This window comes from Lissotriton vulgaris, chromosome 2_1, assembly GCF_964263255.1.
Source record: "Lissotriton vulgaris chromosome 2_1, aLisVul1.2, whole genome shotgun sequence".
NCBI lineage: Eukaryota > Metazoa > Chordata > Amphibia > Caudata > Salamandridae > Lissotriton > Lissotriton vulgaris.
This window is the reverse complement of record NC_141687.1, coordinates 225508051-225522008: the sequence shown is the minus strand read 5'-3', so window position 1 is coordinate 225522008 and position 13958 is coordinate 225508051. Positions and strand designations below refer to the sequence as shown.

Here is a 13958-nt window from a genome sequence, read left to right as displayed (position 1 = left end):
TCATGTACATATGCCAGCCGTCTATGAATAAGAATGGCCACACCCCTGGAGCCCCTGGTAAATCCGGCATGGAACACTTGATGGAAGCCAAAGCGCTGCAAACTCAGGACTTTCGTACCTAGCATGTGCGTCTCTTGAAGAAGGAGCACATCTGCCAAGTCCCTCTTAGCCCAGCGAAGCACCGCTCCCCGTTTAATCTTGTCCAATAGTCCTCGTACATTCCAGCTAAGAACACGCATGGAAGCGCCATTGGGCGCTAAGTGAGGAACATCAACCATGATCACAATGCTCCCAGCCCCACACTCCCCGACCCCCGGCCCATGCCCCAGACCCCACAGTTGCAAAATACACAGAGACCACGTGCACCCCCAGAACCAGAACCCCAGACCCCACAAATCCCGAAGCCCCAAACCCTACTACCCCTCCGACCCCGACCCAACCCACAAGCAACCAAACACCCCGGTTCCCCCCACCCCCACCCCCATACCTCAAGGAACAATGAAGTATCTGTCGCGGTATACGGTACTTCAGGCCCAAAACACAGCGCCCAAAGCCAGCCATACCAATGGATCCCAACTAGTCCCCCCCCGAACTAATCAGACACACTCCCAGAACCACCCCCCAGTCCCAACAGGAGGAGGCAGCCCAAAGTACGTGCCCTGAACCCCAACAAACATACAGTAGAGTCATGAGCAAAGCACCACAAGAAAGTTACAGCCCATGAAGGCCCCGGCATTCGCCAAGAAGAAGTCAATACTGCACCAGCCAATGTATGTCCCACCGACCACAGCTCAGCCTCTGCCAGATATAGTCACATATAGAAGGCAACCAGCAGACAGTCCCCATGAAGGGCGATCAGGAGCCTCCATCAGATTGATCCGCATCAGGCTGTGTGTCCCCCAAGAGGGGGTCCCGGGACAGGGACCTCCGCCGGGAGCGGGACTTGCGATGACGTTTCCCTTTGCCAGACGGGTTGCTCCTGTCCTGAGACGAGCCACGCGATGATCCAGAGTGCAGCCCCGGTTGGACGTGAGGTCGGATTCTGACTGTTTCATCGGTCCAGTTGAAGACGGCCTCCGGTGTATCAAAGAAGAGGGTCTTGGAGTTGAAGATCACCCGGAGGCGGGCCGGGTAGAGCAGCGAGTATTGAATTTTCAGGCCACGCAGCTTGGCCTTGGCAGCCAGGAAGGAGTGCCTCTGTTGGTGGACCAGTTTGGTATAGTCCGGGAAGATCATTATTTTATGATTGTCATACAGCAGGGTGTCCTTCATCCGCGCTTCCCGGAGAATGACGTCCCTGTCGTGGAAGTTGAGGAGCCTGGCGATGATCGGGCGAGGCCGCTCCCCGGCTGGCGGCTTCTGTGTCAGGGCGCGGTGGGCACGCTCCACTATGAAGCATCGCGACAGGGAGTCCGGTGGTAGCCAGCTCTCCAGCCACCGGGACAGAAAAGCGTCCATAGGCCCATTCTCGCAGTCCTCCGGAAAGCCAACGAAGCGCAGGTTGTTCCGCCTCGCCCGCCCCTCGGCATCCTCCACACGAAGCGCCAGGCCCCGTTGGATCTGTTCCATGTCGGCAATCTTCTTCTTAAGGGTACCAACATCTCCCTCCACTGCCGTGACCCTGGTCTCAGTTTCAGTAATGCGGGCGACTGCATTGCGAAGATCTTGACGCAGCAGCATCACATCGGCCCCCACCGCGCCAATTTTCGCATCCAGCATGTCGCGGGACTGTGTAATGGCCGCCATCAACGCCGCGTTGTCTGGTCCAGCAGGATGACTCCCACCAGCCGCCCCGGCTCCTCCACCATGGCCAGTGAACTTGTCAATGGGTCCTGTCTTAGTGGCGGCCGAGCCCCTCGTCATGGCGGCCGCTCAGACGGTAGAGCAGTGACACGCACCTGTATCAGGGCCGCTTCTCGCAATAGTCCACCAGCTAGGCCCCGGCCGAGGCGTCCCGAACACACCAGGCTGCTCGAGAGTCCCTCGCCACGGCCCACAGATCGGGTACACCCCAGGCAATGCCGCCCCGCCAAGGTGTATGAAATCGTCTTCGCGCCCACCGGCACTCCTGGCACGGCGCAGATATGGGCCACTCTAGTGCAAACCACAAGTTCTCCAACCGCCGCCCCAGGTACCACAGGAGCAGGATAGGGCAATTATCCGGGCCAGGCGCCTGTTTGACCCCTCAGTTCCCGGGGGGCCCCCGCCGTGTCCACTCACCAGGGCAATGGATCCGGGCTGGTGACTCCGGGCGGGGACCACCAAACTAGAGGTCCCGGCTGCACCAAGGCCAGGCAGGCCGCAGATCTTCCGACACCCCTTCCAGTCGCAGGCCCCACCGCAAACACGGTGAGGAAAGGCAGGGGATCCCACTGTAGGTCGTCAGGAGCAGGCAGCCCCAGATCGTGGCCAGCCCAGGCTGCGAAGATCAAGGTCCCGGCTGCGCCCGGGCCACCAGGCCGCCCCTGCCGCTCCGGTCCCTTCGCTGCGTCTACACCACCTGCAGGTCCAGCCAAGCCCTGGGAGGATAATCACTGGTCAAAGGTCCAATGTCTGCAGCGACCCCCTCTGGCACAACTCCTCGCAACAGCCCCCACAGCACTGGTCAACAAGAATGGAGGATGCAGCTCTCACCGGCAACGGAGCCGCCGCCAGTCCCAGTGGAGGGTAATGCGTCTGCCAGCGGTGGGGGGCGCCGCGCCCCCGGAAGGCGGAGGGTGCCGCAGACAGCAGTAGCAGAGTGTCCGAATACCAGCGTGAATGTCCTCGGGCGGGGGTCGCCAAACTCGAGGCCCCGGCTCCGGCAAGGCCAGGTAGGCCGCAGCCCCTCCGAGGCCCCCCACCGGCCCAGGCCCCCACCGCCGGCAATGTGAGGATAGGCAGGGCACTCCGCTGTGAGCCGCCGACAGCAGGCAGCCCCGGAACGCGGTCAGGGAGCGGCAGCGCCGGCTCCGGGTCAGGTCCCCCCGTCGGGGATGCCAAAATTGAGGCCCCGGCTCGTCCAACGGGCACCAGGCCGCTCGCTGCACTCACTCGCCCCACAGCCGCAGACGGTCTCGGCGCGTTGTCTCCAGCACCGGACGGTTCCCGGTGTCCTCCGCCAACACCACCTTGGATGCGGTGCACTTTTCGGGGTTCAGGGCCAGGATAATTCTAGGATAATCGGCGGGCCGGCGGGAGCTCTTAGGCAGCCACGTCCGCCATGATCGCCCGCTAAGCCACGCCCCCCTGGTGCTGACCTTTTACCTAGTCAAGTATCGAACAGTTGTTGTGTGGTTTTCTCCGAAAACCTAGCCTCATTTATTATGCATGAGGATTCTTAGTATCACGGCAGGATTACCATCTTCTGCATAATAAGGTATAAGGGTCATCACTATCGTCATCCTTAGCTGACATGCCCACAGTACAATGACACATTTATGGAAAGCCCTGAGGGTACCATTTGGGTATATAAACATCACCTCTTCGCTGGGCAAACCAGATGAGAAGCTTTCAATGCTCACAAGCTGACGCGAGACGCTGTGGTCCCTGCACACAGACACTCCAGCACGCATTGGTCTGACATCCCTCGGGGGGAGTCCAACTCAAGATCAACACGGGGTCCTTCATTCTCTCATCTCAGGTAATGGGGTTGGCTCTTTTCCTAGCAGGATTCTTGGCTCTACACCAACATACATGCTAGGTACATCTAATTAGGGTTGCATTGTAGGAGTACACATTTTTTTAATGTCATGTATCTATATGCCTGCATATATTCACTGTTTTAGCACTATGGTAGAATTCTACCTTTTATTTACTCTAGTGGTGCTTATAATCGTATATCCCCGTTTCTGTCTAATGGTTATTGCAGCACATGTATTTTATACTAAAATGACGCTGGTTCAAGAAATGCTTATAAAAAACATCCCCATAATTTATTCTGTATAGCACTCTGAGAGTAAGTGGGCACAAGTGACTGAGCGAAACCTACTATACTGTTTCCACGATGCCCGAGGGGTTAGGATTGTTATGTTCGATATTTGCCAGGAACTATTCGCTCCTTGGTAAGAGGGGCTCATAGTGGCACTGTAAGCTAGCTGGTCCATAGACTTACATACCCTTTGGGGGTTTCTGGAATCAGTATGGACACCAATCCCTTAGTTTATGTTGTCTAAAAGCGCAGATCCAATATAGATTTGTAGGAACTACAAAACATCTCCCTTCTCTTTTCCAGTCCAAGAGGGTTGTATACCACCTTCAATGGACCAAAAGGTGGCATAAACATTATTAAAAAAATTGGAAAATCAATAAAACAGATACATTTTTTAATGGCTGCTGCTGTGAAGAACAATTTTTGTGTTCCAAATATCTAACCCCTTTTTGCTCTCAACAGACACTGCCTAGCACTGGCTAGGGCATCAATGCATTGACAGCAAGTTGCAACTATCAAGCAAAAAAAAAAAATTATTACATGTTTTGTTTTAATTCAAATACATTATGCCCAGGCACCAGACTGGATCCAGATGATAAGGTGGTGCCATGGCGCGCTGAAGGAATTTTCTTTCACGGCAAATTGTTCATGTCAGTATGCAGATCTTCACTCAACAGAAATGGGAGTGAGGAATCTGCTGTTGGAAAGAGTATCCTCCAGAGAGAGCATTACCAAATGTAAGTAACTTGTTCTTCTGATGGATACTTCTAACCGTTGATTCTTCACCTTTAGGATATGTAACAAAGCAGTACCTCCCAAGGCGGTGGGTCTGTAGAATGACTCAAACCAAGAAGTCCTGCAGAGGAAGTGTACAAAATGCCCTTCCCTTGGATCTGGCTGTCAATGCAGTAGTGCTTTGTGAACCTTTTGACTGATGCCTACGATGCATCCTGACAAATATCCAAGATAGGCACACCACATGCTAACATAGTGGTAGCAGCTTTGGCCCTGGTGGAATGGGCTCTCAACCTATCTGCAGGCTACTTTTTGGCCATTGAGTACCAGATCTTAAAACAGAGGACAATACATGTGTAAGTCTGTGTCTGCCCGCTTTGTCTTTTTTAGCTGCAGAGAACACTGCAAAGAGGTGATCATCAACCTCATGTTGTTAGGTATAATCAACTTAAAAGCTGCATGCTCTTTTGGGGTCCCAACGATGGTCTCTCCTCCTCTTTCACATGGTTAGGTGGGGAAAGATTTCGATTGAGTGAGGACTGTTCGGTATGAAAGGAAATCACAACTTTCTAAAAGGTGAGGAATTTGCGGTTAGAAGTATCCATCAAAAAACACTGTCTAGCACCATCCCAGCAAATAAATGTATTAGTCATAGCCTGCAACTTTTGAGTTTAGGAAATCAATTATTTATTAGAAGTTTTTTCTCTCTCATTCAAATATGCAATTTAATCAACTAAGTCCCAGTACAGAGTTGTGACAGTGATACATTGGCTAAATCTGTGTTAAAAGAATTGTACTCCTGCACTAAACCAATAAAAAGGAACATTCTTTACGTGCAAGTAACCCACCAAGCATTTCTGGGTTAACTTCAAGTACTTCACTGGCAAGTTTATCTTCAGTGCTGCTTCCTATGGTCATCAGAAACTTCTGCTTCATTTCTATCTGTAGAAACATTGGAACGGATTAAGATTAAATGATTATACACGGTCATGCATGTTACACAGCCAGCTTTATATTTGCAGTGAGATATTTACAATAAAACTGAAAGATATGCACGCTTCTATTTATCTCCATGGGGTTTATTCTACAGCATACATATACTTTACCTCAGAGGATATTCAAAATGTTGTGGGAACTTACTGTTCTCCCAGTTAAAATGATTACTTACACTAAGGCCCTCATTACAGATATACTGATTTTTAGAAAGTGATACAGGAGATCCCGAATTTTAGAGTTTTGGCTCATGACCTCACACACCGTTGATTCCACTGACTTGGGACAGGACTCTGCTTGTTTGGAGCAAGCAGTTTGCTCAAACATACTGCTAAAAAGGTTGGGCAGGGGTCGGGCTGTACTGCAGCCCACAACTCCTGCAACGTTTAAAAGAGTCCGGTGTCTGCGTCCAGAATTATCGGGTCCAGATTTTGCAGACTCGATACATCCAGGCCTTTAAACACTTGAAACCGCGTGTGGTAGAACTTCACCCAGAGTTGCAACTCTGGGTAAAACTTCTCCGGTCGTAAATGAGAAATGCAATCATTCTATATGTGTTTATTTTTTTTTTATTTTATTTTATACATTCCACAGTATCATATAATCACAGCATTCTTTAAACAGTCATATACTCATGAAACCCCCCCAAATATAAATACCAATCTTTCACTTCCTTGAGCCTTTAGCAGTATACAAACTAAATTCTAAATTATATATATTATACATTCTGGCTCGACACCCTTCAAAAGCGGTGGCCTCAGACTGGAGCCAAGCAGCAGCTATAAACAAAAGGGCTACAGCCATGGCCATAAACAATAAAATACGATGTTTATACACTGGTTTCCCAAGCACTAACTCCCGCCAACTACCTAATAACATCATAGCTGCAGTAATTCTAATAGGCATCCCGGTAATCTCTGACAATAACTTTTCAATATTACTAATATACAGAGATGTTAGACGGGACCTGGAGGGTCGGCCGAGGACAAGGGGAGAGGTCTCCGGGGAGAGCCGTCTCCAGCGATCGTACAGACAAGTAACTTCCCCCCCACAGATGGACACCACACAAAGATAAGATTTAACGTTCTTTATAAGCAATCTTGAGGTACGGTAGAATGGTACAAGGAGGTCTGGACTCAGGGGTCCCCTCGATTCTAGTCTCTTGGATGGGAAAGGGGGTAGCGGGACAGTCTTATTACCAATATGGTAGTTGCGATGAGATGATGGGTAGCTCACAATCCTCGAGCTCGGCGTTCTTGGAGGACGGGCCGCGGCAGCGCCAGCAGGTCCCGGGGAGATCGAAGGTGGCAACGGTCCGCGGCAGCGCCAGCAGGTCCCGACGAAGATGGTAGTTACAACGGGCCGCGGCAGCGCCAGCAGGTCCCGACGAGGATGAAGGTTGCAGAGGGCCGCGGCAGCGCCAGCGGCAGGACGACAGTTCACAAGGCAGGGCTGCGGCAGCGCCAGCAGTCCGTCAAGGATGAGTTCTTCTCGGTGTCTCTCGACTCCAGGATACCACTGCCTTCCTGCTCTGGAGCTGCCCCAGTTATAGGTCTGGCGGCCTTTGATGTCCGGACCCTCGCACTTGGAGGTCGGGAGGTCCGGGATGAGGGAGTCCAGACACCCAGCAGGGGGGTGGAGCCAGCACCCGGGGAGGCTGGGGGCGATCGGCACCTGGCGGGGGAGAGCCATCGACACTTCTTTCTCCCATTGACCTGCCAAGTGGTCCGTTCACCTCCTGGGTGGATGGTGGTGCCGGGATGTCGGGGCCTGGCCAGGCCCAGGGTTGGGGTCGAGCTGAGGCCATGCGGCCTCGTGGTGCAGGGTCCAAGATGGCGGCCGGGCTGGGCAATGGTGCTGACGGTGGCCCGGGCCCGTGATACAGAGATGTCCGGGGGTAGGAGTCCCGTAGGGGACGGAGTGTGGGTTGCTTCTGTGGGTAGCACCGGGAGAGCCGGTGTCCTGGCTCTGTCATGCGGGGAGGGAGCGAGCCCTTCATGTGGCCTGTCCAACATGCGTCCCCCCCAGCTGAAGGCGGGGAGAGTCACCCATCCTCTTGGGGACTCTCCTCGTCGAGGCGGAAAAAGCGTGACAGGCCATCCGCGTTGGCGTGATCCTGGCCAGGGCGGTGCTCCACAGTGAAGTCCATCCCCTGCAGGGAGATGGACCATCGCAAGAGTTTGGGATTTTCCCCCCGCATCTGCATTAGCCATTGCAGGGGGCGATGATCTGTTTGCACCCGAAAGTGGGTACCGAAGAGGTAGGGCCGGAGCTTCTTGAGGGCCCATACTACTGCAAAGGCCTCCCTCTCGATGGTGCTCCAGCGCTGTTCTCGGGCCAACAGACGTCTGCTGATGAAGGCCACTGGTTGGTCGACTCCCTCGGGGTTCAGTTGGGAGAGGACGGCCCCAATGCCATGGTCGGAAGCATCAGTCTGGACGATGAACTCCCGGCTGTAGTCGGGAGCCTGGAGTACCGGGGCGGTGCACATAGCGACCTTCAACTTCTCGAAGGCCGCTTGACAGTCGGGAGTCCAGTCGACTCTTTTTGGCTGGTTCTTGGATGTAAGTGCCGTGAGGGGCCCTACAATGCTGCCATAGTCCTTCACAAACCGCCGGTAGTATCCGGTGAGCACCAAGAAGGCCCGGACCTCGGTTTGCGTTACGGGTGGCTGCCAGGACTGGATGGCAGCGATCTTGAGTTGGAGGGGGGCCACCAGACCGCTACCTACTTGGTGTCCGAGGTAGGTCACGGACCCCTGGCCAATCTGGCATTTGCTGGCCTTGATTGTGAGGCCGGCCTGGTGGAGGGCCTGCAGGACCTCTCGGAGGTGGCGGAGGTGTTCTGACCAGTGGCGGCTGTAAACCGCGATATCGTCCAGGTAGGCGGCGCTGAACTCTTCGAGGCCCACCAATACCTGGTTCACCAGGCGTTGAAAGGTTGCTGGAGCGTTTTTCATGCCGAATGGCATCACTTTGAAATGGTAGTGACCATCCGGGGTGGAGAAAGCGGACCGTTCTTGCGCCCTGGGGGTGAGGCCGATCTGCCAGTAGCCCGCTGTCAGGTCGAAGATGCTGAGGTAGCGGGCAGCCCCCATGCGGTCGATCAGTTCATCGGCTCGGGGAATGGGGTGAGCGTCGGTCCGGGTGACAGCGTTCGGACCCCGATAGTCAACGCAGAATCGGAGCTCAGGGGTGGTGCCGGGGGCAGCAGCTTTGGGGACCAGCACGACTGGGCTGGCCCAGGGGCTGTCCGAGGGTTCGATGACTCCGAGTGTGAGCATTTTTGACACTTCTTCTTGGATGCAGGCACGTACCCGATCTGGCACGCGGTACGCCCGATGTCTGATGGGGGGACTGTCCCCAGTGTCCACGTCGTGCAAGCACCAGGGGGTGACCCCTGGGGTGAGGGAAAATAGGGCTGCGAATTGCAGCAGGAGAGCCCGACAGTCTTGGCGCTGCTCCGAGGTTAGGGCATCTGAGAGTCGGACTCCGTCTACTGAACCATCTTTCTCACGGGTCCTCAGTAGGTCAGGGAGGGGCTCGGAGTCCTCTTCCGCTCCACTGTCTGTAGCCATCAGTAGGCTGAGCTCCGAGCGCACAAAGTGGGGTTTGAGTCTGTTGGCGTGGAGGACCCGGAGGGGGTTCCGGGGAGATTCCATGTCGATGAGATAGGTGACGGGGCTCTTGCGCTCGATCACCTTGAAGGGCCCCGTCCACTTATCCTGCAAGGCACAAGGTTCGGTGGGGGACATCACCCATACTTGCTGGCCAGGTACGAACTCTATGGAGGAGGCGTTCTGATCGTACCATTTCTTCATGTCCTCCTGACTGGCTTCAAGATTGGCTTTGGCGATTTCTCGGAATCGCCTGGTCTGATTGCGGAGGGTCAGGAGGTACTTGTAGACGTCTGGAGGGGTTTTCAGGGGGGCCATCTCCCAACCTTCCTTGACTAGGCTGAGGGGCCCTCGAACAGGCTGTCCGTACAAGAGTTCGAAGGGGCTGAAGCCGAGGGACTTATGAGGGACTTCTCGGTAGGCGAAGAGGAGGCACGGGAGTAGCACATCCCACTGGCGGCGGAGGGGCTCTTCCAACCCCATAATCATTCCCTTGAGTGTGCGGTTGAACCGCTCAACCAGTCCGTTTCCTTGCGGGTGATAGGGGGTTGTGAATCGGTAGGTGACCCCGCACTGCTGCCAGAGGGATTTCATGTATTTTGAAATAAAGTTCGTGCCTCCGTCGCTGACGACTTCCCGGGGGAAGCCCACCCGGGAGAAGATCCCCATTAAGGCTCGGCCGACCACCGGTGCTGTTACAGTTCGAAGGGGGATGGCCTCGGGATAGCGGGTGGCGTGGTCCACCAGTACCAGGATGAATCGATGCCCTTGTGCTGTTCGGGGGTCCAGGGGCCCCACAATGTCTATTCCCACCTTTTCGAACGGGGTGGTAACCAGCGGGAAGGGCTGCAGGGGTGCCTTGAGTTTGCGGCCGCTCTTCCCGCTGGCCTGACAAGTGGGACAGGACCGGCAGTGGTTGAGTACGTCATTTCTCATTTTGGGCCAGTAAAAGTGGGTCACCAGGCGGCTGTAGGTTTTGTCCTGACCCAAGTGTCCGGCCAGGGGGACGTCGTGGGCCAAGTTCAACAGGAAGTCTCTAAAACGGAGGGGCACCACCAACACTCGACTGGCCCCCAACTCGGCGATTCTTTGTTCGCTGTACAATAGATCATTGTCCCAATAGATCCAGTGGGCCCCGGCGGTATCTCCCGCGCTCTGGGCGAGTGCTTGCTGTCGTAGTCCCTCGAGGGAGGGACATGTCTTTTGCTCTTGACGGAATTGTTCCTGTGTGGGTCCCCCCTCTTGACGCCACTGAGCCAGGTCTGGGAGGTCCTGGGGCTGAGCGAGTTCTTCTTGGGTTTGTTCCGGGGGGTCGGCGGGTCGGCGTCCCCCACTGGAGCGATCGGGGGAGGAGGTGCTGGCCATTCGGGTTCTTCGGGTCGGGGGATGGCGCGGGCCGCCATGGACCGGGTGGTTACGCACGCCCAGTCCGGAAAGCCCAACATCCCCAGGTGCTCTCTTCTTTCTACGGCGGCCCACGGGGAACTCTCGAGATCGTTCCCCAGGAGACAGTCCACGGGGGCATCATCGCGGACCGTCACCTTCAGCATGCCGGATACTCCTCCCCACTTGAAGGGGACGCAGGCCATCCGACACAGGCTCTCCAAATTGTCGGCTGAACGGACGGGGCAGAGAACGTTCGGTAGGATTTGTTCTGGGGTCACCAGGTGACAGCGGACGGCCGTCACACTGGCCCCCGTGTCACGTAGGGCTTCAGCCTTGCGCCCATTTATGTTCACCCACTGACTGTATTTTCTGGTGTTGGCGGGTAGGGGAGCCCGCGGGATCATGTCTCTTCCCCCTAGGCACGACAGGACCATGGCGGCCGGTTCCCACTCTTGTTGCTCTTGTTCGTATTCTTCCTGCTCTTCGGAGACTTGCTCTTCTCCTAGGGCGGCGGCAGCTACCTGGCGGGGCCTCGGAGTCTGGTTCTGTGGGCAGTTCGGGTCATTGGCGTAGTGACCGACTCGCTGGCACCGATGACAAGTGACATTGGCTCTGAACCCCGGGCGCATCGGGGGGTTGCCCCGGCCGGCCGGGGGCGGGGTGCTGGTAGCGGGAGCGGCCGGGACGGTGTCTTTCCCCCGGCCCTGGCCTCCTCCTCCTCCTCGGGGACGGTGATGGCCTTGGTTGTTCCTGTTCTGCTCGTTCGGGCCACCCCGGCCCACTCGGGTGCTTTCCCATCGGTCAGCCTCGGCGGCGAGCTGCCGTGGATCAGTCAATTTACTGTCGAGGAGGTGCTGCCTGAGCTCGACGAAGCAGTTGTTGGAGAGGTGCTCCCATACGACGAGGTTAAAAAGCTGCTCGTAGGTCGTTACGTGGCTCCCCTTGATCCATCCCTCAAGGGCTCGGCTGAAATAGTTTACATATTCCACCCAAGTTGTACCCGGGATTCGGGTGCAGTCGCGGAACCTCTGGCGGTACATTTCGGGTGTCAGCCCATATCGAGTGAGGAGGGCGGCCTTCATGTGATCATAGGACGTCATTTGATGGTCCGGGAGCTGTAACAGGGCATCACGGCCTTCATTGACGAACCTCCCCCATAGACCGGCTCCCCAGTCACTTCGATCGATCCGGTGGGAGGTCATGGCGATCTCGTAGGCCTTGAACCACTGCTGTATGTCGTCGTTTCGGTAATACTCTCGGACGACATCTTTGGGAATGTGGACCTTTGGTTCTGTAGCTCCTGGGGTGCGCGGTGGCTCGGGCATCCCCAGGTCTTTGTTTTGCTTTCGTAGTTCTATCTCTGCTAGTTTGCGCTCGTGTTCGTATGCCAGTCTTTTTTCTTCAAGCTCTCTTTGTCTTTGCTTTTCTTCCCGCTCTTCTCGGAGCCGTAAGTGTTCTAGGTTCAATTTTTGTTCCGCTAGTTTTAGTTCTCCATCCATTTTGAGCCGTGCCAACTCTAATTCATGCAGTCTGCTTTTTTCTCGCTCTTGGATCTCTTCCCGGGAGAGACCCGTTCTCCTTTCTTCGGAAGGAGCGGTGCTAGTCTCTGGTGCTTCGATGCGTTGGTCCCGGGGACCGGCGGTATTTGCTTCTGCCCACGATTCTAGGGCGTGTTTAAAGTCATCTTTTGTGCTCAGACCGGTGGTAGCAATGCCCAGTTCCATACAAAATTGTTTTAATTCTCGATGGTTGTACTCCTCCAGTTTTTCCATTTGGAATTTCTCCGTAGACCCGCTCTCTTGGGTCGACATTGTGGTTTAGTCGTGGGGTGAGTTGCTTTCTGTACGATTACGCGTTGGTTCGGATCACGCCGCTGGCCACCAATGTTAGACGGGACCTGGAGGGTCGGCCGAGGACAAGGGGAGAGGTCTCCGGGGAGAGCCGTCTCCAGCGATCGTACAGACAAGTAACTTCCCCCCCACAGATGGACACCACACAAAGATAAGATTTAACGTTCTTTATAAGCAATCTTGAGGTACGGTAGAATGGTACAAGGAGGTCTGGACTCAGGGGTCCCCTCGATTCTAGTCTCTTGGATGGGAAAGGGGGTAGCGGGACAGTCTTATTACCAATATGGTAGTTGCGATGAGATGATGGGTAGCTCACAATCCTCGAGCTCGGCGTTCTTGGAGGACGGGCCGCGGCAGCGCCAGCAGGTCCCGGGGAGATCGAAGGTGGCAACGGTCCGCGGCAGCGCCAGCAGGTCCCGACGAAGATGGTAGTTACAACGGGCCGCGGCAGCGCCAGCAGGTCCCGACGAGGATGAAGGTTGCAGACGGCCGCGGCAGCGCCAGCGGCAAGACGACAGTTCACAAGGCAGGGCTGCGGCAGCGCCAGCAGTCCGTCAAGGATGAGTTCTTCTCAGTGTCTCTCGACTCCAGGATACCACTGCCTTCCTGCTCTGGAGCTGCCCCAGTTATAGGTCTGGCGGCCTTTGATGTCCGGACCCTCGCACTTGGAGGTCGGGAGGTCCGGGATGAGGGAGTCCAGACACCCAGCAGGGGGGTGGAGCCAGCGCCCGGGGAGGCTGGGGGCGATCGGCACCTGGCGGGGGAGAGCCATCGACACTTCTTTCTCCCATTGACCTGCCAAGTGGTCCGTTCACCTCCTGGGTGGATGGTGGTGCCGGGATGTCGGGGCCAGGGTTGGGGTCGAGCTGAGGCCATGCGGCCTCGTGGTGCAGGGTCCAAGATGGCGGCCGGGCTGGGCAATGGTGCTGACGGTGGCCCGGGCCCGTGATACAGAGATGTCCGGGGGTAGGAGTCCCGTAGGGGACGGAGTGTGGGTTGCTTCTGTGGGTAGCACCGGGAGAGCCGGTGTCCTGGCTCTGTCATGCGGGGAGGGAGCGAGCCCTTCATGTGGCCTGTCCAACAAGAGACATCTTACTACAAGAGAAAAACATGTGTAAACAATCAGCACTATCATTCCCATAACAGAAACATGTGCCGTCATGCCTCCCACCCCATGTCTGCATTTTTGGTAAAATCAGAAAGGCAGAGAACTCCGCGAAAGAATTATTTCTGATTTACAAGACTCTTTTGGCGGGTAAGTCCGCCATTGCACCAGGGGACTGCTCGGTGGACTCGTGCAATCGTATAGCAGATTTTTTCGCGGAAAAAGTTTCTAAAATATATTCCTCCTTCCCTAGCCAGATCATGACAGGATCTGAGTTTGTTGAATCTCCTAGGGAAACTGAGGGTTCACCGGTGCTGGCCAATTTCATTACTCCTCCTCCAGAAATACTGATACAACTTTGTA

The 13958-nt window shown here is 55.5% G+C and overlaps 1 protein-coding gene across 1 annotated transcript in view; it reads right to left on the bottom strand.

The window, feature by feature from the left end:
* The window catches only part of ZZEF1 (zinc finger ZZ-type and EF-hand domain containing 1), a 1733356-nt gene that overhangs the window by 945316 nt on the left and 774082 nt on the right, over positions 1 to 13958 (bottom strand). Inside the window, exon 28 of the mRNA XM_086954803.1 lies at positions 5494 to 5587. Within this exon, the coding sequence (XP_086810929.1) occupies positions 5494 to 5587 (94 nt within the window). The remainder of the gene's footprint in view (positions 1 to 5493; positions 5588 to 13958) is intronic.